This window comes from Pundamilia nyererei, unplaced genomic scaffold (assembly GCF_000239375.1).
Source record: "Pundamilia nyererei isolate P.nyererei 1_Seehausen unplaced genomic scaffold, PunNye1.0 scaffold00018, whole genome shotgun sequence".
NCBI classification, from domain to species: Eukaryota; Metazoa; Chordata; class Actinopteri; order Cichliformes; family Cichlidae; genus Pundamilia; species Pundamilia nyererei.
The window spans coordinates 4,967,063-4,993,139 of record NW_005187419.1 but is presented as its reverse complement, the minus strand read 5'-3'; the positions used below and the strand labels follow the sequence as shown (position 1 = coordinate 4,993,139).

Sequence of the window (26,077 nt, the reverse complement as noted above, 5' to 3'; positions counted from 1 at the left end):
AAAATAAAAAAAAGCATAAATCCGAACAATATCATATATAAATATGCTGTAGGGTTAAACACCAAGGCATAATCACACATGGTCTATGTAAACACAGACACGCTGCAAGTAAAAGCTTGTTCACAAAGACCCAAAGAGCCCTCTGGTAACTCACAGCGACTCTTCTGGTTGTTGGCTGCCTCCATGACCATCTGTGCAGCCACCTGAGCAGCAGTCAGAGGCGTATTCTGTCAGCGGGCAGATTAAAGGAAGACAATGCTTGGTAAAACGTTTTAAGGGAAGAAACATAAGCACCGCTGTCTGAAACTGAGCCAAAAGCAGGCAGCACGAATTAGTCTCCAGCCAGCTTTACACTATATGGCTGCTTGCCCATTACCTGATAAGGAGGGGTTGTGTTTATTGGTGGAGGGGGCTGTGGAGTTCCAACAACAGGCTGACTACTAGCCAGCACCGGAGGAGGGATGACAGGTTTGTGCGGCCCAGGTCCTCCACCTGCAGAAACTAGAGAGAGAGACGGGGAGATAAGCTCATAGTCTGTACATAAAAGATGGCTGCAGCCATCGGGACATCACCCATTGTTTAGTGAAGTCCAGTTGAAAAGGTACAAGCGTTTTTTTGTTCTGTTTTGCACTTCTTACAACTGGAAGCATGATATGCATTTATGACTCTGATCACAGAGATGTGTCGGAGTAACCTTGAACAGTAGCTAAGTCTTTAGAAATTCCTTTAAGAATTACAAATAAAGAAGCGCTCAGAGTGAAATAAAAATCTTATATAAATGGATGATTCATAAACTGATATACAAAGTTACAGTCATGTTTCAGTAATTTTAAAATTAGACAGAAATAACCAGAAGAGATAGAGAATGCAGTTTGTAAAAGATGATGTCATCTATTAAGGGGAAAAAGCTATTTAAACCTGGCTCTGAGTGAAAAACTAAACTTAATAACTGGTTGTGGCACCCTTGGCAGGAAGATCTGAAATCAATCATTTGTGATAAATGTAGAATTTTTTTTTATATTCAGCAGCATGGGAGTCATGCCAAAGCATTTCTGATGGATTTAAGTCTAGACTTCAACTAGGCCACTCCAGAAACTTCATTTTGTACAGTTTTTTTTTTTTTAGCCATTCAGTAGCAGAGTGACTGGTGTATTTTAATGCATGCTCAATCATCGAGGTAAGGAAAACCCAGAAAGTTCATTCTGGTTATCTGAATTTAGTGGGAACTTCTTGAGTTTCCGCTAACAGCAGGTATCCCCAAACTTCTAAATGGTATAGTTGCATTATGACAAAAACTAGCACCATTGATGGTTGTGAGCTCAGTTTCATGATTGTTAATATGCAAGTTGTCATCAGCATGGACAATGGCGATGACAAGTGAGGTGTTTCAGATCACTTTCTGCTGCATAACCTTCAGAGTACAAATTGATAGTCGGACGTTCTCCTTCACGATTTTCAGGAAGAGAGCAGAATTCATAGTTCCTCAAATTTTGCAAGTTATCCTGGTCCTGAAGCAGCATCATACTACCACCACCACGTTTGACTGTTGGTATGAGGTTTCTTTTATGAAATGCCACGTTAGTTTTATGCCAGTTGTATTCCACAGAATATTTTTCCTAAAACTCCTGGGGTTCATCAAGACATTTTTTTAAGCAAACATGAGATGAGCCTTTGTGCTCTATTTGGTCAGCATTGGTTTTCACCTTACAATTATCCCATTATGCCACGTCTCTTTCTTTTTGTTGAATCATAAGTGTAGCCACAACCGTAACTGAAGCAAGTCAAGCCTGCAATTCTTTAGATGTTGTTTTGGGTCCTTTTGTGACCTCTTAGATAAGTCGTTCATGCTCTCTTGGAGTAATTTTTGTAGGCTGGCCACTCCTGGTTACGTTCACCACTGTTTTTTTCATTTGTGGATAATGGCTAGCAGCATGGTTCACCAGAGTCTAGGCCTGGGTTTGGCCAATAAAAGTGAACTCAGCTTTCAAAAAATGTGATTACTCACAGTTAATTAATGACTTAACAAGGGAGGAAATAACTTTTTTTCCCCCCCACATAAGGTCAGGTAGGTTTGGATAACTTTTCTTCCCTTAATAAATGAAATCCTCATTCTAAAACTGCATTTTTCTTTGATCATCTTTGACTAATATTAAAAATGTTTTGAAAAGGTGAAACATGTTGAAAACAAGGAGGAGTCAAATTGTTTTTTCACAGCATTGTACACTTGTCTACTCACATATTAAACATCAACCTCCAGGGCTAAAAATGTCAAAGTGCCAAAACTACAGTTCCAACCAAGCGGACAACTTAGCAGTCCATTCTCAAATCTAAATAAGAACAATTCCTCCACCCGAAAACCAGCGTAATGGCACCCAGCGTGTAAAAGCTAAGGCTTTAACATGAGTCCAAATACCTTTACATATCACTGTGTATCAAAGAAGACTTAAAATTGAAAATTCATCAAGGCTTATTGTTCCACAACATATCTTTAGTATAAGAGCAAAAAAACCCCCAAAAAAAACACAACATGTGCTACAAGTGGACAAGGCATAGTTTTCTCACCAGGAAGCGAGATGCCTCTGACTAGGACCATGTGGAAGGGATCTTGACTGTAGTCAGGAAGAGATTCAACTGCCCCCCCTACTGGTGACGCACGTTCAAACAAAGCCCTTAGAGGGGGCAGTTTCCGAGGAGCCACAACAGAGAAATTAATTCCTCTCTAAAAAAAACAAAAAACAACAAATATATATCAAGGTTAATACTATGATTATATCTAACCCAGTAAAAATAACCTTCACCAAAAAAGCCAGCCTGTCCTCCAAGTATCTACTGAGGACAAAATCTGTGTTTACTTACATCTCTGATGATTTTGACCAGGCTGTCTGCTGTGCAGCCAGTGTAGCTGACACTCTCCACAGCAGGAAGCAGGTAAGGAGGGGAATTACACAGCAGCACACACACTTTGTGGGTCTGACCTCTGCAGCAGCACACAGAAAGAGGGAGAGACATAAAAGTTTAGATTTTCATCACTACTAAGCTAATTCAAAAAATAAAACTGGCGTTGTTGTAACTGTTTTTTCTTTTTACTTGAATTTCATGAGATATTACAAACTTTTTAAAGATGATTTTAGCAAGAAGACCCAGTTATTTTGGGAATAAAGGAAGACTTATTATACTGATTCAATCATAGTTTTGCCTCTTAAAGAGAACCTATTATACTTTTCCTTTACCATTAATTTGGTGAATGTTCATCTATATAACCAAAATTACATATGGTCAAAGTTTTGAAAATGAGGTCAGTTTATGTGAGTGTAATTTGTGTGAGGTGAAAACTCAGATTTCAAAACTGATCTAAACACTCAAATTAAATTTTTTCTATTTTTGTCTCATAATAATGTTAATAACAGCAGACATCCGTAATATATTCATCATAGACACTGAGAGCAACGAGGCCCCACCCATTTGCCATTTTAAGCAGGTATTTCAGAGAGGGAGCCAATCAGAGAAAACGGGTTAAAATTACAGGGAAGTATGCTAAAACGTGTCGTTTCAGAAAGAAGATGAACTGACGGGATCAAATATAAGAAAAATAAGGATTATTGAACTGAGAGGTAGCAGCTAAAGCAGCTTGTTTGAACTTGCTATTCTAAAAAAGCTACTCTGGTAGGCCCAATACAAACATGGAGCTGGAAAAGAGAAGAATATGTTATTTTAAGGAAGTGCCAAAATTAGCTTCTCACTGTCTTTTACCAAGTTACCTTGGATGAAAAGATTCTGCCTCTAGGTTTGTTTTATCAATGAAGAAAACACAAATACAGGCTTACATCTGCTCCCTCATTTTCTTAAAGTCATCGAAAAGCTGCAAGGCCACAGAAAGTCCCTCTGCAATCAGACTGCAGCTTTCTGCTCCACCTCCCATAAACCTGTGTGGGGAAAAAAAAAAAAGTGTGATTTTGTACGATTTCTCTTCATGATTAGAACAAAGGGGCAGTTTAAAAGGTTTAATAGGGAAATAATTTTTACTGGATGTTGTCGATCCAGGAGACAAATTCGAAGGCTGAGCTGGTTGGCGCGTGACACTGGACATATGACTCCGGAGCGCAGTCCACTGTGTTGAAGACCACAAGGCCATACTGTGTGCCCCCGTACTAGAAAAAAAATAAAATAGTAATCATAAATTATCCACAGAATTCAAAAAACATATTCGAATTTCAGCAAACAGTGACAGGGAATGCAAGCTAAAGAATAAAAAGCAGAGATTAGACTGTCTACAGTGTACCTTGCCTCTTGCCCTATGTCAGCTGGGAAAGGTTTTAGCCCAACCTTAAGTTGGATAAGCAGTTAAAAAGATAGAAAACAGGAATTACAGCAACACTCACATCTCCACCAAAATCCGTTTCTGCTGGAGGCCCTCCATTAAAATACCTGTGGTGAATGAAATAAAATTAATTCATGGCTACATGACATTAATGAGTTAGGAAACAATGGGTAGCTTTAGATACTTACTCAATAGCTGGAAGTATGTAATTTTTTCTTAAAGATTCAAAGTATGGTCCAAGGTTCGCTGTCCCTTCAATGACAAACACCACATCAGCCACCTGGTTGGGCCCAGGTTTACTGGATGGCTCCATGAGTGCCGAACCTGCCACCATAGATCTAGATACAGAGACGGTTCTCATAGTTTAAAAAAACAAAACTACAATAAAAACCAAAATTAGGTGTGAAAAATATTTCTTGGTTAAAAATAAATAAATAAATAAATAAATATAGTCTGACTGATTTCTTCAACACCAGCATTAGTAGGATTTGGTCCATGTAACTCTAAGCCTCTTACCTACTGTTACGTCCCTCTGCAGCTTCTAATCTGCTCAGTGTGTTCAGCTGGTGCTAATTGGCCACACCTAGTCAGGTGTGGATAAAAGCATACCTGAGGCAAGCTTCCTAGGGAGCTCACTTGTCTTTGCCTTGGTGGCAGCAACCATTTTAGCCAACCTGGTTTTCCATTTTAAGATGAAACCTCTTCTCACCGATACTCATCTCCTTTTTTATGTTGCGCCTTTTGAGCCGGGTCGTAACACCTACCTTTCTATTTGAATGCATTTCTGATATTCTTAAATCTTGATTCAATAAATATAATTCATAAAAAGCTATAATTGACATTGAAAATGACAAAACAATTCTAAAAATCACTTTTGTTAAAACTCGGATGAAAGGCCCTTGTGGTCTAAGGAGCTTGGAAAGAAAAGCGTCTGGACTTCAGATCTGGGACTCTCCACCATTTGACCTTAGAACTGAAGAAGCTTCTCGGATGAGAGGTGAAATGTCTTCAAGCAACTTAAAGTCCAGATGCTTTTCTTTCCAAGCTCCTTAGGCTACGATGACCTGGATGACTGAGAACCTTCACAGACAAATGCCTTTGTGGTATTTATGGCATCTATTATGATCTGTACGTATACTCTGCAGCACAGTGAGAAGACAGACACATTGGGCTACAATTTAAACTACAATTTTCCTTTAAAACTAAACAAAAGCAAAAACCATGTTAATTGACTACTCATTTCATATATATTCATTTAGAAAGCATTACATTTTAATTTTTTAATATTGTCTTCTTATTATCGGAACTAATATCTTTAGTGTCTTGATGCATGCTGAATCATCCAGGTAAGTAAATCCCAAAAAGTTGATTCTGTTCATCTGGACATAGCGTTTTCAGTGGGAAAAACATTTCATCACTCATCAAAGTGACTTCTTCAGTCACAGCTGATGTTGTGTTTGTCATTGAAGAGACAGCGAACCTTGTACCATTACTTTGAATCTTTAAGAAAAAATATATACTTCCAGCTATTACGTATTTGAAGCTACCCATGGCTTAAACAGTACTGTACTCACCAGTGATGTTAGTTTTAGTCAATAAGCAAATGCACTGTTTATAACCTGCAGTCAACTGAGATTAAAGAACTCACTTGGTTGAGTGACGAAACGTTTCTCCAACTGAAAACGCAAAGTCCATACGAACAGCTTCAACTTTTTGGGATACCATCTTTAACGTTACCTTGTTTAATTTCCTGTTTGATTTCTTACCTTAATTCGAGCTCGATTATCTATGTTATTTGCTTTTTTGAGTTTGTTTTGTCAGGTACACAAGTAAATCACTCTGAGCTGAAACACCCCAATGTAAGATAGTGATTTCAGGGACATCCAGCAGCTACAGTACGATGGAAGCATGTGACTTCACCTCTGTGAAGCTGTAACAGTCTGCTATTCTTTCTCAAAGAAAAACAAAAACAGCACATGTTTTTCAGTGTAGCACACTTGCGAGAAATGTTTTATTTTTTGTTTCTTTTTGTTTGTTTGTTTGTTTGTTTGTTTGTTTGTTTTAAACCGGTGATAAAATACCAGATGTTTGCTGCGATAGCTGTGCGCTCTAGTTTTAAAGGTAGGACCTAAAACCAAGCTTTTTTTCGCTAATCATTAATCCATAATTAATATTGCTAATCGACATTATCGCCAAGGGGAGGTTAAACGCAAGCTAACGAGTCAACAACAGCTGAAGTGCGCACAGCTTTCGTTTTAACGTTAGCTAGCACAGCAAACGTCAGTGAGCGATTCAAGCTAATATAGTTCAAATAACCCCAATTAACAAGCCTTTTTCAAGCTGTTAAGTGATGTAGACTGACCTGATGGACTGTGACTGTCCGACGAACCGCTGAACCGGTTGGACCAAACTGTAACTTTAAAAATTAACTTGAATTACACAGCACAGTTAGCGTGAGCGTTTGTTGTATTTTTGGCGGAAGTGACGAAACGACATGCCCACAAGAGTCAAAGAATTAAAAAAAAAAACAAAAAAAAACTTTATTAATAACAACAAAGCGGAATATGGCATACATCAGGTTGTCAAGAACACCGAAAGGAGTACAAGGAAAATAAACGAAAACGATACAACTTGGGAATTACCATAAACACAACATACCAGGGGTTTCAAGCCGTTCTAACACACAGAATTATAGAAGTATACTAAAATCTTTAAGACGGTGACACGGTTTTAAGGTATTTTCAATTCTTGCTGTCCATTATTGAGAAAATATAATGCTTTAATATCAAAAGTAATTCAGTGAAATTTGGCTTACGACTGGAGAACTTGGATGTGTGAATACACTGTCAATATCACTGTAACCAAGAAAAACGTTTTTCGAGCATAACGAAAAATTAGGGTTACCATGATCAGAAACAAAACGTGAAAATATGCTCTAGAGATGTTTCGTAAACCAGCAATACCAGAATAAATGAACCACTGTTTCAATATCGGTTTCACAAAAAGTAACAATTCACATCAATACCCCTTACAAAGACTAGTTTTCATTCCTCTTAGTGGTTGGTTTTAAACTAAATCGAAACATTTTCAAACATTTAAAACTAAACAAAAGCACTGGCAGTTCCCTTAAAACACAAAATAAAAATGAAATCTAATTAATAGAAAATGCAAAACTAATAGCTTTGGTCCTCATCAGTCAAAGATGTTTTTGTGTGGTCCCACATAGCAGATATGTACCTAAATAAGTGGGTCTTTGCAAGCTTAAAGATGTCCAGTTACCTTGTCGAATTTATTTGTTGTCTTCTTAGGCTTACTGAAGGCCAAGACCCTGATTATATCCAATTCATTTTGAGTTTATTTAATTTAAATAGCACCAATTCAACAACAGTCAGTTCAAGTGCGTTCTAACACAATATTAAACAGAGAGAATCCCAACATTCAGATGATCCCCTATGACCAAGAACTTGGTGACAGTGGGAAACGGGAGCACGGAGAGGTGAGGATAAAAAACAAAAAGGGACAGAAGACAAAGTTATATTAGCATGATCTGTCCAGGTGTTTTCCTAAATGCTAATTTCATCTAGTTCTATTTTGAATAAGAACAACAAGATCAAAACAATAACAAAAGAAACAAAACAAAAAACAGTCAAGCCATTAATTCTTCTTGCTTCCAAGTGTTTGGGTCACTTCCAGCCCACGCTTAACTTGGTGGAATCCACTTCATGACTTTTTAGACCACGTCTGGCCCATAAACATTTGCCATTGCCATAACTGATGTGTAAGTGCCCAGAGCAGGCCCGGACGTCTCTGCTATCTGGCTGCTTGTAAGCAATTACTGAAAATGAAATGCCCTCAATATATATTGCTCCACATAATGAAACATGGAGGTGCAGGGTCATCAGTGAATATTGTCTTGGCTCAGACTTCTAAACCTCATCTTTGCTTTTCAGTGCCTGAGTGATGAGGAAAGGCTCCAGTTAGCTTTCCTTAAATCTATCTAATGACCAACCTGAGGCAGCCAGAGGGCTTTTCCCAAGGGTAAAACTGAAATCTACACAAGAAAAATCCAGACAGCTGACTATTACAGATAACAATGGCAGGTGCATTCAGATTAAATTTCCCGAAGTCCAAAGGACAGGAATCACACATTAATTTGCTTAATGCAAACTTATGCTCAGTACTGAAGAGACAGAAATTGAAATCTTTGAGTGTTGCCACAGCAACCCCCCCCCCCCCACCAAAAAATAAATAAATAAATACCAGACTATTTTCTTTTTTGTGTTTCGAATAGGGTTCTGAGGACAAACGCTGGAGATATCCAAGTGCTTGTGATCCAGACCTCCAGCAGATGTCAGCAAATATCTAGTAATGATGAACTGATGATGGTGTTATCAGAGAGCAGGCTACACATTTTAACTTAAAGTTCCTTTAATTTAGTGTTAGACTGTTTATCTATATTCGGTATATGTTTAGAGTAAGTTACATATAGGAAAAGCTACCGAGACAAAATCCATGGTACTGAGAAAAACATCTTCACCACAAAGCATGGCCTGTGATTTTTCGGCTTGACATTCTTAACCTAGTTGTTGCTTTTTTCTGGATTTCATGGTTTCATAACTTCATTGTTCTATAAAAAGGCTTTCACATTCCCCTTGCAACCTCAGTGCTGGAAACAAGAACATAATTACCACAGCAGCTATCGGCACATTAACTGCTGTCAGATCAGCACAATACACCAGAGGCTAACCTGTAGTTGTAACACATCGGCATGCTGCTTCTGTGGGTCCAACAATAGCATCCCCTTCCCTGTGGTAATGCCAGCCAGTCAGTCAGCTTAGCACAGCATTCAGCAAAGCGCTTCAGAGCTAATCAAGCTCAAACCCTCCCACAGAAACAATGCTCCACATCAATTTAACCTAAATTCTAAGGAGGGCAACAAGCTGTGGGCCCAAGCAGCTTTTCTATTTGGGCGTCAGTAAGCAAGAACACTTCAGGCGACTTAAAGAAAGTTCATGTGAGGGAGGGTTTATGCCCAAGGCTACCCCCTGGATGCAAGCATTAGCTCCTCCACAGAGCTTTTTTATTTTGAATGAGCATCATGGCCAAATTAAACTGACAGAATGGATGGTGTGTGTGTGTGTGTGTGTGTGTGTGTGTGTGTGTGTGTGTGTGTGTGTGTGTGTGTGTGTGTGCCTGCGTAGGCATCCCTTTACTTTGCAACTCTGATGCTTTCTGCCGCTCAGAGGACTATACAGTGTGTCTCGCTGCTTTGAACTTCAACACACACAATGCCAGCAGTTGCCAAGCAATTACAGAAGGCCTGCTTTCTGTGTATGCCTTTGGAAGACCAGACAGTGTTTTCTTTTTCTTTTTTTCCTCTTATGTTCCTTGTTTGGTCACAGAATTACATAATACAATATGAATCAGAAATATAGTTGGTGCTGTAGCTATCTATGTCTGCAAGGTCCAGGTGGTATGGTAAAGACAATCCGTCTCCTGACATTGGTACCCAGCTGGGATGCTGAGGGCCAGATGGTCGCCTCACAACAGGTAATCACAGCCAGCATGCTGATACAATGGCATCCACACAAATAGGTTACCAGACAAATAGGTTACCAGAGGCGTTTCCATGAATGTGAAGGAAAAGTGGCCAACAGGAAATCGTAATATTTGATCAGAAATAAATCAAATGTAGAAAAATTTATGTTGAAAACCTTAGGTGTGATTTGTAGGCTTTTGTGCAACCTGAAACAATGTAATACGTAAAAACTGTGCTGCAAAAGAGCCTGAAAATTCTTCAGAATTGAATAACTGTTTTGCAAAGTGGTGAGGTAGCAATGTCAAAATCTAACTTAAGAAAGGTTTTAGCAATAAATAAGGTGCCTGAAGTAAAGGGAAGGGGCCTTTCCAGAAGCACAGGCATTATATTGTTAGATCACAATTAATTATTAATGTGTAAATCACTTTAAACCATAAAAAACTATTAAAAAACAAAAAATAAAACAAAAACATATAAAAAAGGCAACATTTAAATTTATGTTTTAAAATCATATCTAAAAGCTTTAAAATAAATGACATGGAGAACAAAATGCAATATTTGGATCCAACATATAGTGAGGTGGAAGCAGAAAGTGGAGTAACACAGACATATTTAAATGAATGCGTTAAAATTTATTTGTGTCATTAGTTCAAAGATAATTAATTCAGTTATATTTTGGTTAGACAGCTCCGTCCCATGAGCTCCGCTGGACACACTCCTGCCCAGAGTATTAGATCTGATAGTATTTTAAAAAATCTTCATAGAAAATTACCTTTTTCTGTCAAATCATGGACCAGCAATGAAAAGTAATAAAACAGAGTTTAATTATGGATTTTACCTCAGTTTCTAATCTTGTACAGAACTTCCCGAGCATTCATCATTTAAAGCCATGCATGCGGCAATTTAATGTCAGTGGATGTTTTACATAAGTTTGTGCTCATCAGGTGAATAGCAAGTTCCTCCATGGCAGCAGTTTGCAGAGAAGGTCAGATCCTGGGGCTCACTCCTGTATTAATACACTGCTCCCCTGCAGAGGCAGGCTCCTCTAATACCCCTGCTGGCTGAAGTTTCCACTTGCATGCATTCATTGAATTCATTATTTTGAAAGGTTTCGGGTATTATTTATAGTTTTGGAATAAAATGTTAAAAACTGTATACGTGGCATAATAAGTGGTTGGCGTACTTTCAAAATGAGAAAGCAAAAGTTGGGCGTCACGTAAAGGTTTCCGGCGCGCTGGAGACACAGGTTTAATGTCGTGGCATAAAGTGAATTTCAACATGTTACATAAAGATTGGGCTCCATGCAGATGGCCCTGTCAAGAAAACTATAAAACCAAAGCATCACCCAGAGTTACAGCATACATCTTTAATGATGCAGGCGAATTCATTATCATTATGTTTAATAATCAGATATATTTGCAATAAGGGTTAATGAATTGCTGTCAGCTTTTAGATACCTTTAGATCTGTCCCTCAAGCGTGATACACACAGCTCTATGCTACACACACATACACACACACTCCCACACCCAGTGTCTCACTTGCTCCCCCCTCCCTCCTCTCTGCCTCTTTCAGTTCAGTGAACTGAGTGAAATGTCTTTCCGACTAAATGATTTTTTTACACGGTGGGAAAGTTGCCATGGAGACAGCACCCCCCCCCCCCACCCAGCCCCTCCTTTCATTTTTTGCTCAAGAGCGTAGCCCATTAAAGCTGTGCTAACTGGTCGATGTCACGTGTGTGTGTGTCTTTTGCACTTCTTGAACTGTTAACACTGTCAGTATGCTGCAGGTGCCCCTTTATGAGTGTGTCTATATACAGAACTAGCCTCCTCCACCTCCTCCTGTGTCCAGTTCCACACATCCTGCAAGCAGCTATCGCCTCTCTCCTCCAGGTTTTCCCATTTGTGTTCTCCTCCTCCTCCTGTTCTCTTCCTCGCTGGCATTCTGTGGTTCTTCATCCTCCTTCATTTGTTTAATCCCCCCCTAATCCTCCTTCTCTGTCATTCCTCTGCACATCTGAGCTTCCTCTTCCTCCTCACTCTGCTTTCTGCCGAAACACCGGAGGTGCAGCTTGCTGCTGGTGGGCTTTAACGAGGGATAATAACCACATGACAAATGATATGAGTGATTTTTCTAAAAGAAAGGGAGACAAAATAGAAGTAGGAGTGCAGATGTGGGTGCGCACACAGGGCAGGCGACGGTGCTCCACGTTGCATTTAGGCAAAATGTGGCCACAATAAAGAATTCATGACAAAGTGGCTGAATAATTACATGCGAGGTAATGCACAGCTGAAAGTCCAAAAACTCAAAAAATAAATAAAAAAGTTCAGGGTTCAGGCAGTCTCTATCCAGGTCTTACCTTCTATGCCTGAGGCAAATATACACTGTGGACATGTGAAATGCTCAGAAGTTTGTGAAGTTTGTATATTATATATAGCACGTAGCACACTGCCTGGCATCTGTGACAGCCCAGTGCATCAAGGGAAGTAAGAAACACGAGGCTGGATGATACATATCCTTTATTTCCATGATCATTACTTCAGCCACACTGTTACTTACACATTCACAGACATCCTGCGACCTGGTACAGCTGTTTCGACTGAAACGATCGCCCTGGCTTAACCTCTCAATCAAAATACTCAGCATTAACCAATAAAAAAGTAAACCTCTTGAATAAATTATATATAAAAAGAACAAATGAAAATCAAAAGGAATACCAATTCGAGAAAGATAAATACAGCATAAACAATCCTTTTTCTTCAGTGTTGTTTTTGACCACAGAGATAAACATCTGCTAGATCTCCTTTTAGTCGTCATTAGTAGTATTAGTATCAAGTTCTTTGTCAGATTTTGCTTAAAGCATCACTTATATAATTTTCATTGCATCAAGTTGACATCATTCATGTTAATATAAGCATGCAAACATGTTTCCCCATGACCATTCGGAACTGCACAAACGAGAGAAGACAGCGAGGGGGAGAATAGGGAGGAGGACGGAAAGGGTGGGGTGGGGTTGTCATACACAGAGAGAAAGAAAGAGGGCAAGATGGGGGGAGAAAGCTGAAGGAACTGGGGAAGAAAAAGTAGAGCAGGAAAAATGGTTAGGTGATGGAGAGTTGCAGGAGGAAAGGTAAGGATTGCTGGAGGAGAAAATGAGTAATCAGACAGACAGAAACAGAAAGGGAGGGGTTTAGATGGGGTGGGGGTGGGGGGGTGGACAGAGGGAGGAGGAGAATAAGGGAATGTGCTGGCTCCAGTATGAGTTTTGCAGTCTATCACAAGGCAGTAACACTAGGGCTAAATAGGGTAGACACAAGCAGAGAGAGAAGGAGAGAGGCTGGGAAAGGAGGAGAGTTTATGGGGCCTCTAGACCGATGGATCAATACCATATCTACTTATACAAGCTGATCAATAACCTCCCATCTGACAAACAACACAAAATACTTTCAGATGTAATTATAACCTCCTGCTACCTTCACTGATCCAAAGGAAAACTAGACCCCCCCCCCCCCATCCCCAAACTGCACGCACAAAATACACACACGTGTGTAGTTTGTGCACGTGAGGATGAGACTGAAATGGCAACAATACAAGTAGCTGCAGTGAGGTGTTGTACTGTTTTGCTGAGGTTACAGTGTGGTGACAGACATGGCTTTGAAAAGTCTGTATCGGTTTACACAAGTAGTGCAGATATTTCAAGCGCTCGTTTCTCACAACACCTCCTCCCTGATGTCTCGCCTTTATGGGGATCTAAATTTATCTTGATCTGTTTTTTTTTTCCCTTAAACCTTTTATTTTTTGTTGTCTTCCTTCTCGTGAATGTAATCAAAACACACCCAACAATTAAAATGATCAATCCCAGCGCCGTCCTGATTTTCCCTCGGACATACAGTACACAAACTACTGAAAGAAGTACACAATCAACACAGTTACTTACATCAGGCAAAGGGTGAGAGAGGAGAGAAGGGCTGAATGATTGGCAGCTGATTTCAGAGACGACATAGACAATACAAACTAATGTCTATGAAAGACAGTGTTTCCCCACCTAGTGCAATGAGGCACGTATAGTACATACACATTCACTCACTCACACACACACACACACACACACACACACATACACACACAGAAAATAGCTCCTTGTAAAGACACAACACAAAGTTGGCTCCAAGACGCGCTTTTCACAGTCTGTGGATGCCGGGATTCGAGGAGCGAGGGAGGCAAGACAGGAAAAGGACACGGGAGAGGAGGAAAAGGTGGAGGTGAGCACAAAAACGTGTCACACACAAGGTCACAGTGACACGCAGGCATACACACACGCACAGACACGCACGATACAAAACAAACACGCCCACAAACACAGAAACACACACTAATAAAAGCAACACGGACGTGTGTGTCCTCCTAAAGTCTTGTCGGTGACATGATATGGACTAATAATTTTGTCAATTGAAGCTTGAGGAACAAAAACAACAAAAAACACATTGTCCTGGAATGATTGAAAAATAAATTAGAGTGGTGATATCCTTCGGTGTGGGATACATCCTCCAGCTAGTGCACTCCAAACAGATGCTGGTCCAATCCTAAAGCCAGGATTCGTTGAACCCGTTTTGTCCTACATTAGGAAAAGTCTGGCGATTTGGCCTGAAAGCCAGTGTCGATCAAATAGTTCGTGTCTCGCATCATCTCATCCTCAGTGGACCGTAAAAAAAATGGCATGAATAAACTCATTTCCGCATGGTTGCATGTATACTGTTTCACACAAATGACAGAGCAAAATAATTTAAAAAATACTAACGAGCACCATGAGGACTGTGACAAAAAGCATGAGGAAGAGGGACACATTTCAAGGCTATGTAACATGCTTAGACCAATGAGTCTGTCCTCATTTTTCGCTCTTCTGACATCAATAAAGACCACTGGATGCCTCGTCATCTTTCCTCTGGGGAAAATAAGCGAGTTAACTCTGAAACCAGAGGGTAGGAACCCTGGAGAAGGCGTCCAAAATGGCCGAGAGTATCCACGGTGGATATTTCGCCCTGCTAGTACTACATGAGATGTATTCCTATACAGTACGGCATATACTGTACACTAAAAGAAAAATATTGACATAAGGATTTTCTTCTTTTGTAGTCTGTACAAGGGCATGAACCTTTGGTCCTGTTTGAAATGACCATTCTACGATGGCTTACTTTTGACTTTTTTTAGTTTTCAAATGAGAAAAAGTTTGTCACGTCACACTCCTTCTAGATGAAATACTACACTAATCTGAAGCACACATGGACTACTCACATACTACAAACTCTGTATTTGTGTATTTGTCTGTGTGTGTGTGTGGGTGGGTGTTTCCTCGCTAGATCCCAAAATGTACACCTGATTTCAGTCCACTGTACCGTTAAGTGTCCACATGTGTTTGTATATGTGTAGTCTGATGCTCAAAAGTGTAGCTTGTGATGGATGGAGCTGATTTTTCCCCCCTCCAGCTCAGTAAAGACAGCGCAGGAGTTGAAGGATTCATTAGCAGGAGCAGAACAGCACTAGCAGTTGGACACTAGCAGTGTCTCCACGTCTCTCTTTCTTTGATGGAGAGAATTATTCACAGATGAGAAGAAAGAAAGCAAAGTCTGGAGCTGTAGAGATGATGATGACCTGAGGAAAGAAGGAATAAGGGGGGAGAAGCAGATTAAGGAAGAGTGTGAGTTAGGGGGAGGGAGGGGGGTCGAGAAGATATAAACAGCACGTAGTACTGTACGTTTGTAGGGAGGAGGGTTGAGATGCATTATATAACCCATAACATCGAGATTATACACATGCCTCTGCCTTACAGCTCCTACATCTGACAGCTCCACAGCTTCCACTTTATCACACATTCCCAGTCAGGTCATGCTTTTAAAGACTTGACTAGTTTTCCAGTGTAAATCTGTCTGGAGAAGCATCTGCTGCACATTTTGTAGATATGTACTACACTTTCAGATTTTAAAAAAAAGTGCATCCACTTTACAAGCTGAACTCCAGGAGATATTTTATTGCTACCGGAGTGATGACACAAATTACCATATCCTGATGACAAGAAAATAATAGCTCAGAAACCATGGCGTGGAAAGAACGAAGTCAGGAGAGACTCACAGTTTTAATCGGAGTGGGGACTGTCCACCACGATGTGTGGCTTTGGGGAGGATGTGGTGGAACTCTTTGACACAAATGTACCGATTGCTTTTTCCTGCAAGGGAGAATACGTTTGACAATTATGTTAATTCTTTGTGACAAAGAAAACACTTTTGATACATTCAGTTAAAAAAAAGGAAAAAGAAAATGTAAATTTTATACATTATGCTGAAGTACCACGGCTACTCATCTTACTTTGTCTATCATGCTTTTAGGTGGAAAGTGTAGTTGCTTATGTGTTATGCACAGAGTTACAGTGCAACACAGTATTAGGGCAACATTAAGGAAAAAAATTATTAACAGCTGCCACGGCCGATATGCCCTCTGCAAAATGCCACGTGTAGAGTTATTGAAGCAACTTGATCGGCTGTCTTATTATCAGCTAGGGTGGCTGTAGCTCAGGTGGCAGAGCAGGTCAGCCACTAATCAGAAGGTTGGTGGTTTGATCCCAGGCTGCCTCCTGGCTGCATGCTAAATATCCTTGAGCAAGATACTAACCCCGTGGTGGTCAGAGGGCCTGGTAGCGCCAGTGTCCGGCAGCCTCACCTCTGTCAGTGCGCCCCAGGGCAGCTGTGGCTACAATGTAGCTTGCTATCGCCTGTGGGTGAATGACTGAATGTAGTGTAAAGCGCTATACAAATGCAGGCCTTTTACCATTATTGCGTCTTGTGACACAACATACATTCTCTTTATTGCACGAGGGTTGTAAACATCGACATCCTTGCATCTGTCCATTGCCGGATATTTAATTTTGTACAAATCTGGCCAACTCGTCCAAGTTTGTGTGGTTTTTTTTTTTTTTGTTCTGACCAGATGCAGCTTCTGCGTCTCTTCAATGTCCTTACACTTATCACCACACTGTGTGATTGCTACTGAAACCATTACTGAAGTACGATTTCACTAACTCATGTACACGAGGCGTTTTGTAGAGAGTTGGCAGTCGCTTGACTTGAAACGACAGCTTTAATCTTCACATTTCGACTTTTTTCTCAAAATAGTATTTAAGGTTTTAGTTAGTCTCCAAATCTAACACATATTTTATCTGTGGCTTGCAGTGCTGTTTAGCTGTTGTTTTGGTGTCCAGCTGTACAGACTGCCTTTTCTTTAACCTCCTAGGACCTGGCATCCACATATGTGGACATCACATTTTGGGTAATTTAGACTAAAGTACTCAATTTTGCTCTACATGGGCCTGATATTCACTTATGAGGACATTATGCTGCTACTGTTCTATCAAAATTTTAAACGAATATCCTCATATGTGGCTCTTATTTTTCTTAAAAATAAAAATAAGGTAAAAAACAAATCTGTTAATTCTTTGTTTTTACATTCATCGGGCCCCAATGTGCCCGAATACCAAAGAGAAATTAAAAATACATGTCGTGGAAGAGTTCGGGTCTTAGGAGGTTAATATGGTGGCTTTAGATGACACCTCAGGCGTCTCTAAAGACTTGATTTCAGATATTCTTTCTACTCACCAACCCTTCTGTGTATAAGGAGTAGCCAAGAAGAAAAAGTTGGCTTAAAAGGAGGGATTGCTTCAAAGTAAGACTGCCAAAAAGGCTTGTTTCACACAGAGGATTAACGAAGGTACTGCAAACCCCAGTAAAAGACACAAAGGGATCTTTGAATCATGCAAAACCTTCCAGTAGAGGCAACAAAAAAAACTAAAAAGAGTTGAAAATTCACAGAAAAGATGTCATTTTCCAGAAATTGAAAGAGATGCTTTTTTTCTGTCTACTGAACTACACCAACCGTAGCAGAGGGAAGGGTGCAGCCTCCTGTGACGAGAGGCTCACGCTTGTGAAAGCGTGGCAGGATGCAAACACTCAGCTGAGCTGTAACATTAGCTGGCTGTACGCTTCCTCTGGCTGGCAGGTGTTGTTTCATAGAAAGAAAATGGCTTCTACATGAAGCCGCTCAGGTCTGAGGATTTTTTTCCTGAATAACCAGTGCATGCCTTCCAAAAAAAGACATTTCTGCAGAGTTTTTTAATATGGCTCTTTTTTGGCACATCAAAGGCAAAGCAGGCAGAAGCCAGACATTTCTACAGTCAACAGTCAAATCTCCAAAACTGGATGACTCACTCAAATAGATGAACAGCACTACATGACGAAGGCAAACATGTAGGTTTAGTTTGGGGTGAACTGCCACTTTAAAGGAACAGTGCAACAGTGTGCGAGGTATATACGTAAATATGAAAGAGCCAGCAGCTGTTGTTTCATATGGTGGATGTGAGCAGTGTAAGGAAACAGCTTACCTGACTCAGAAAAGATAAGAAAGTCTGTCTGCTGGAAATGATGACATTTATCTAAGCTTATCTACATATAATTATGCATTATAGAGATTAGGAGGTGTTTCACACAATGGCACATCCTGCGTAATAATTACTTTTAACTCTCATATGAAAGTGCATATGTTCCCAGGCAGTATTTGTTATTACCTCTTACCTATGGTAGAATGTTTTTGAATTTTATTTTGCTTCTTTTTCTAGACCTCTAAAGGCCTTTGCTTTTGTTTGACATTTCCACCTGAAAATAGATTCCCAAATATAATCACTAACAGTGGCAAAACCTAAACAACTCTGAGCTCAGTGGAATAGAGATGTTTGGTCAAGAACTTTGAAATGTAAATAGTCCTCTTAATCTTACCACCAGCAAATTCTGAGAATTTAACCTTTCAAATTTGACCTAATAAAATCTATAAAAGAGCGGAACGCTGATGTTTGTGAGCAAATCCACTGCAACAAATATGAAATTCAGCAACAGCTGCTTCACTTTAAGTCAAGGTAATATTATACGGCTTCTTAAGTGAATGTGTCATGCTCTGCAGCCTGTCGGTGCTCTAATAACAAATACTGCCTGGGACCATCAGAGGAAGAGTTTAAACAAAAGCTGAGTAATTATTCTATCACTGCTACTCCTTCCACTCAAACTGTACCATTTCTTCCATGCTAATGTCACTGTTACTATGCTAATGCTAAATCATTTTCATCATATTGTATAAATTATTATAGTTATGCTCAGCACCCAAGCATATGTACTCATAGTGAAAGCACACAGATGCACATGCATAGACTCACACGCTCGTATGCTCATTACCTCCACAAGCTGATGCCAGTGCTCTATTGGTTTGCGAGGATTGGCCAGCATGGCAGCCCAGTGCTCCCTCCCCGGACCTTCAGCTTCGCTCCCTACACGACACATCCCTATAACCTCGTTATGACCGATGCTGATACGCAGCAAGGGCAGGAGGAGTGGAAGCGAGGATGGGAGAGACAGAGAGAGAGAGAGAGAAAAACAAGCAGTTAGAAAAGGAAACGGTTGAAGAGAGGGATTAGAAAAGCAGAAGGAGGGAGACAGGGCTTGTAAGAAGCAGCCGCAGAGTCTCATTTATCAACCTTGAGTATTGGGAAAAGAATACAGCGGTTGAGGAAGGGAATTGAATAGCAGCTCACAAATACACACAGCTCTGTATAAAACCTCTGTCAGTGAGGAAGCAGGCATGAGCACAAACATACAAAAGCACACACCTATAGAGATGCCAAATGGAGGGCAGGCTACATAATAGGGAGGCGGTGCATTTGTACACAAACACATCAAGCAGCCAAGTGTTGCTGCAAGCGTCAGACAGCCCAACGCTGGCAGGGTTACACTTCCTTCTTCGCCATTAGCATAAATCATTCTTATTCATGAGGTGCCCGTCTATGTAAAACAGGGAACATCCACAAGGAGGCTGACTCACAAGGGGCCCCTCATCGTGTTCAACACAGCTGCAGCGCGTCAAAATGTGATGACCCAAAAGCAGCATCGCGCCTCATGCGCAAAAAGCGCACATTCAATAAGCAGCTACTTCACAGCAACGCTTGAATTGATCTGAAATCCCCTGGAGCGTGCTTCACTATAATAACACCTCAGCGTGCTCACCAGTCATAGTCCATCACTGCGATGATGATGGATACATTTTCTATATTTTCATTGGGAATGTCAAACACCAGCGCCTCGTTGTACGTGGGATTCAGCGTGTTCTTCTTGATGGAGGTCTTCCTCTTTTTTAGCCTCCGCCCGTCACATACCAGAGAGGCCTTCACGTACGGATCTGAAGCAGAGAACGGGGAGGGGGGGAGAACAAGGAAGATGGGAAGGGAAAGAAAGCAGGTGGTGGGAAAAGGAAGAGGGGGAGGCGTGGAGAGGAGCAGAAGAAGAAAGAGGTGGAGAGAGCCAGAGAGAAGCAGGGGGCGGAAGCAGAGAGAATAAGATAAGAGGGGACTCCTGTGAATGCTGTTAGGTATTATGTTCACAGGTATCCGCATCTGTAACGCATAAAAGGCATGAAAATCAAGTCACCTTGGCAAAGCTGGATTAAGAACACAAAGGGAGAAAAGCAGCACAGGTTGAATCACCTCAGTTATCCATTCAACATGTGCAGCCTGGTGACAGCAGCCAAGGAAAACACACACACCCACACGACTCTGTTTTTATGCCACGTTTAAGCATCTTTCCGGGCCCGCAATCATGTCGGGATCAGCGAGGAACAATAGCAGCGTGCGATCATTAACATTTCAGATCTCATTTAATCTGAGAGGGCAATCATCAAGCCCTTAAGTGAAGGATAACTAAAATCTCTTTTTAATATAATTGTTAATTAAATATCAGAATTTGGATTCGCATTTCTACGTCTGCAACGCCTCCAGGTCAGATAGTTGAGGTGCCTCTACCCCTTGAAGCTCTGGTCACACAGTTAAATACAGTCAATCTGGTGATGCTCTATATATTCAGGGAATATTTAGCAAAGATTTGTAGTAATTTGCCTCGTCACGCTACGTCTGCTCCTGTAAGTAATTTATTAGGTTTTGGGGAATTCCTTTCTGACAACATTTTTTATGCACGCTTGTTGGTTTTATTGAAAGTGGAGATAACGGTAACGAAAGAGGAGTTGGCGTCCTCCGTCATGTGTTACAAAGCCGCATTACACCGATCTGTGGCGGCGGCCTCTGCTGGAGAAGACTTTCTTCTTCATTTGTTGCTAAATGGCATGTAAATGACTATTTTATCGAAAAAGGATCTAACACCATGTTTACCAGTGATGTTTACCCACAGGAGAAAAATATCTCTACAGGGCTTCACGCCAGTTATTATGGTATACATCTGGCCAGTGATCAGTCAGATCAGGATATAAAGCTAAAAGCACTCAGGAAAGCAACATATATCACCAGCAGCTGTTTTTGCAGACAGCGCTTAAGCTGTTTTCTGTCATATTTTTCCTATAAATGAGTTTCCAGTCAGAGTGCTTGCTGGAGGTCTTGCAGCAGCATGATGTGTGTGAATGTGTTAATTCTTTACCTGAGAAACCAGTCAGGTCCATGGCTTTGAGGTTGGTGGCCTTGATGATTGTAGCGGTGAGCCTGCCTGCAGTGGGCAGGTAACACAGCGAGAAATTAAGTTCCCCGAGATCGGCCTTCTCCTGTAGGTCAATATACACGCAAACAGAGATCAGAAATGGGGCGAGGTCAGACAGATCACACGCAGCATCAGAAACACAGAGATAAGAATTCTGTGGTTTGCTATCTGTGCTTGAAACGAGTTAGATCTGTGACTGACAGCGCGCGACAGCAGGTGTCCCGATGTGGACAGCAGGAGTGTTTGGGCACGGGGGAAATGCTGTCGCTGCAAATGAATCATACACTGATCTGCTGAAGTCACTGACTAGGAAAGAGTTAAATACAAGCAACGACATGTGGGCTTTTTATATCTCTGCCTCTAGTGCTATCTGCTGATCTGCCCGTGCTCTCAGTGGCACCTCGGTAATGATACCGGTGGTATTCAGATCACACGGTGATGCGATGGCTCCTTAGTGGCTTTGAGGCTCACTAATCAATACTTCCCAAAGTGAAACACTGAAATACGCCGATGACGCTGATGCTTTAAACTTACTTAATAAATTAAAGCCCCATGCCAAAAAATGTTTAAGACTCTGCTCCATCTAATTTGCTAATAGCCTTCTATGAATATTTCATATAAATCTACTTGGACATTGCCTAATATAAAGTTTGGAAGTGGCTAGCATTGCCCTTCCAGTAATCTATCTGGACTCTTCTGAGCTGCTTTGTTACTTTACCAGACTGCGAATTAATCTGTGCTGCAGGCCATTTCCGCTCTGTACCATTTCTATACTTCTCCTCCTCCTACATTTACAATACAAGCTGGGTTTATTTTAGATGATTCCGACATGTGTTAGTATTTGAGTCTTAATTTCCCCTGCAAAACCTGAGTAATAAAACATTCTTGACTCGGTCCAAAAATTGTCCAGTTTAATTGCAGAAGCCTTAAAGCATCTTTTATTCATATTTATCAAATATTTGAAACTTTTAATGACATTAAATACAAACCACATCAATTCAGAAAATGATTTTCAAAGTAAAAGAATTCAGGTATTTAGACATCCACATATTTAGTACGTGGCTGTCTTTAAAAGTAAAACTATTGTGGCTTTTCATGCTTTTGTCATTTTGGTAACTGAATGTTTTTTTTTTTTGTTAACATAATTCTGTACTCTCAGGGAAATCTGGAAGATCTGGGGAGAGATTACATCATACATGACCATCAGAGAAATGTCTGACTGGCTTCAAATTATGTCTGAAGCAGGACGACGAGCCCAAACAAACCGAATCCTAAAGAACTATCTCGAGTCACCAGAACAACAAACAGAAGGTGTGGGTCTGGGATTACATTAAGACAAAAATGCACCAGAGACAACTTGAATCCACAGAACTGTGGCACGTTCTTCCAGTTGCTCGATAACCTACCTGCAAATTACTGTGTGCAAGTGTACCCGAGAGAATTCACGCAGTTAAAAGCCAAGGATTTACTACTTTTTTCAGTTTACTGCACTTTTGTTGTCATTATTCGAAAAATGCAAACAATTCATGGCACGTCAGTCAATTGTTGCTTTACTTTCAGGGCCATAAACTTTTTCACTGCATCTTTTGTCCAACAGGAAATACAAGACAGTGACGGCCAAAGGTTTTGTTAAACGTTTGAGTTATTGAAAGTTCTAAAATCCTTGAGATTGTTTTTCTCTTTGTCATAGAGACATGAAAAAAAAAATCTAAAACTGAAGCAGCAGAGTACAAGAAAAACAAACAGTGCAGGTCCTTTTTTTCCTTCTTTCAACTTCCCAATATGTTAACCCTTTAATAAATATTGAAACATTTTAGTTAACTGATATAAAAATAACATTTAACTGGCAGAACATTATGCGCTCATATGTGAACATAAGCTTGTTTTGATAAAAACAAAGCTGAGATGACCAAAACTGAAACTAAGCTGAACAAAAGAGGTTTAAAATGCAATAAAAATAAGAACTATTGAAAAACAGGTGTAATAACTCTGACTCACCTCGTGTCTGTGTCTACCTTTTTGTACCTTCATACAGCTATATTTGTTTTCTCTTTCTTCCGAGGCCAAAATTGAGATTCATTTTTGTAACGTTATGGCACCCACTTCTGCCTTAAATCTCAAATAGAAGCTGTCAGATTTCCCATTTCTGTTTCAGTTCTATTTATCACAGCTTTGGCCCATAATTTGCAGCTGCAACGGCCCAAATGCACCACAAGGCTCATTCAAATTTCATCAAATCTAATCTACAGTGGGCATCTCCTCCAAATGAGCATGTCTATTTTGGGTTATTTCTTACCGCAGTGCCCTCCACAATGTCCCTCCAGATGGGTTTGTCCCCGGTGCCCTCGCTGAAGTCCAGCAGGTTGTCCACCACTACCTGGCCTATCAGGTCGTGTCTGGAGAAGCGGTCAAAGTCGTACACGGAGAAATGCAGTTTCCTGGAATGTAGCTCATTCAGCGGCACGCCAAACTGAAATGTCTCATTGAACACTGGGTTTAAGGTCTTTCTGTGGACCTGAAAGACAGACAGAATTTACTGTTTAGATCATAGCTGCGTAAATATCTTGTACTCGTATTGTAGTAATGAAATAATTAATAGGTAGGTAAAAGATTTTCAGGTGGGAATGGGGAACGAAGGGGTAGCAAGGGACTACTATATTTTACAGCCCACACACCCTGGACTTGCACTGTAATAAGAGTGCCACTGCCTATATTTTCATTGCTGTCTCTCAATAGTATGCTGTCAGTAAAAAGCAATGGCAATTCCATCAGCTAGAATTACTCAAAACACATTTAACCTGATGTTACCTTCTGTTATTAAGGTATCAAATAAGTGCAAGGAATACTTATAAGCCAGTAGTTCCTGCCTAAGACAACTCCTGGAAACAATGGCTTGAAGGGCGCTAGTCTGGCTTATTTTAGTCCCACATGCTTACAGAATTGTTGGCAACTTCTGGAGGCTGCTGAGTGAAAGCGGTTGCTAGGTGAGTAATTGACATGTGCAGAAATGCAACTGCAGCAACCTGGTTGCAACCAAAGGAATCACAAGTACTTTTTCAGTGCAGCATTATATACCTCTTTGCAAACGATTTCACCAAGTCACTGCCAGCAACCAGTTTCCAACTGGTCAGAGAATGCACATTTCTCCTAGCAACCGACTGTTGCCAGGCAATTATCAAACAGTCTCCAGGCTTGTGCGACTCAGGCTATTGAACTGAGGGGCGATACCAGGACGAAATAAATAAAGACTATTTTAAATGAATAATTATGCAGAACTACTTTGATAGACTAGTAATAGGTGAACTACACTGTAGCTACAGACTTATATCCTTTTAAGGGCCGTTACCTGATGTGTTAATTTATAATACAGTAATAACAATTTTTAATATCATCATTTCATCCATCCATCCATTTTTGTTTTATTACCGATTCTCTTTATATTTGTAACTTTTCATGCAGAATAATAAGTACTTGCAAAGGAATTTTTTCTGTTTTAATCTGCAGATTTACTCTTTTATATATAACAATTATTTTCACATTTGAGTCTTTTTTATTGATTCTTTCATTCCAGCTAAAAACACAAGACATTTCTGAAGATAAATTCATGAAAACCAGCGACTTGTTTGGCAACTCTTAATGCTCTATTGAAAATGCACCCAGAATCCTCTGCTGAATTTATGAAAAATCATTATAATCTGCCGCAAAGTAAAATGTATTTTTCAGGCTGTTTCACAAAGTGCAACTATATTTCTTCAACCAAACAAACAGGATGTTTTCTTTTTTCCAGCAGAGGAGAGGAGTCACTGAGGATTTGTGGCTTCAAAAATCCTCAAACGACCTGCTGAATGTTTCAAAGTTTGTCTTCTGGCTTTTATGTGTGACTTGAATGAAGCAATGCAAAACTTTCAAAATGCTTTCCTTGGAGGCACAAACTGAGCTGCATTTGTTCAGAATTCCTTTCCTTGAAAGCGGTAATCTACAGGATCCTCGTGCTTTAAAGCAACATCTTTGACAATGAGAGCTTAGCGCTGTTTTTTGGTATTTAAACTTTGGCTGAATTTGAGTTTATGGTGTTTTTTCTCAATCCTGGGCTTTCTTTTGTTTCCCTATCTAAAGCACACAGATTTTCCTCACTTTCGCCCAAAACAAATTAGAAAACAGAGAGCTTTAAAAGCTTTAAGGGTGAATCTAAACAGCAACATCAGCCCAGACTTGTAAGCATTAGCAACTTCTTTCTTTTTTTGCTAATGACTGACATTATTTCAAAAACATGACAGAGGGATGTGTTTAAAAGTGTGCCGCGTTTGCTAAAATGTCCTCGAGCCACATAATTATCATCTAACACACTGGCTGACCTTGTTCCTTTGCCAGGGTGAGAAAAGTGAATTTCACCTTTCCCTTTGGGATGGAAGACCCAATCATAGTTGTGAAATTAAATAACGACCAAAAACTAGATTTAAAACTGAATATTTTCTTTTTGTCAAACACGCACAGTTCTTTCCTTAACTCTCGTATCTCGTGTCACATCAATTCAGTCTCACGGAAAGACGGCGGCTATAATTTCCTCCTCATCACATCTCAGCATATTGTGGGCTCCGTTTGTAAATTTGTCGTCAACCTCATTCCGGCTCCAACACATAATTTTGCTATTTGCTGT

At 40.3% G+C, this 26,077-nt stretch overlaps 2 protein-coding genes across 5 annotated transcripts in view; both read right to left on the bottom strand.

Moving 5' to 3' along the window:
• med25 (mediator complex subunit 25) overlaps positions 1-6,807 on the bottom strand; it is a 31,923-nt gene extending 25,116 nt beyond the window's left edge. For 3 of the 4 annotated variants that reach the window (XM_005726264.2, XM_005726267.2, XM_005726266.2), the window contains exons 1-9: positions 6,681-6,807; positions 4,507-4,656; positions 4,380-4,425; positions 4,024-4,148; positions 3,825-3,923; positions 2,857-2,977; positions 2,563-2,719; positions 377-501; positions 155-227 (exon numbers count right to left, since the gene is read on the bottom strand). In XM_005726264.2, coding sequence (XP_005726321.1) covers positions 155-227; positions 377-501; positions 2,563-2,719; positions 2,857-2,977; positions 3,825-3,923; positions 4,024-4,148; positions 4,380-4,425; positions 4,507-4,652 — 892 coding nt within the window. In that variant the 5' untranslated portion in view covers positions 4,653-4,656; positions 6,681-6,807. Of the gene's footprint in view, positions 1-154; positions 228-376; positions 502-2,562; positions 2,720-2,856; positions 2,978-3,824; positions 3,924-4,023; positions 4,149-4,379; positions 4,426-4,506; positions 4,657-4,834; positions 4,851-6,680 lie in introns of those variants that run through there. The other variant, XM_005726265.2, reaches the window with a different exon arrangement.
• A 5,556-nt stretch (positions 6,808-12,363) lies between these two features.
• syt3 (synaptotagmin III) overlaps positions 12,364-26,077 on the bottom strand; it is a 41,578-nt gene continuing 27,864 nt past the window's right edge. Inside the window, exons 8-13 of the mRNA XM_005726263.1 lie at positions 23,717-23,935; positions 21,364-21,484; positions 19,948-20,119; positions 19,123-19,252; positions 15,983-16,076; positions 12,364-15,505 (exon numbers count right to left, since the gene is read on the bottom strand). Coding sequence (XP_005726320.1) covers positions 15,987-16,076; positions 19,123-19,252; positions 19,948-20,119; positions 21,364-21,484; positions 23,717-23,935 — 732 coding nt within the window. The 3' untranslated portion in view covers positions 12,364-15,505; positions 15,983-15,986. The remainder of the gene's footprint in view (positions 15,506-15,982; positions 16,077-19,122; positions 19,253-19,947; positions 20,120-21,363; positions 21,485-23,716; positions 23,936-26,077) is intronic.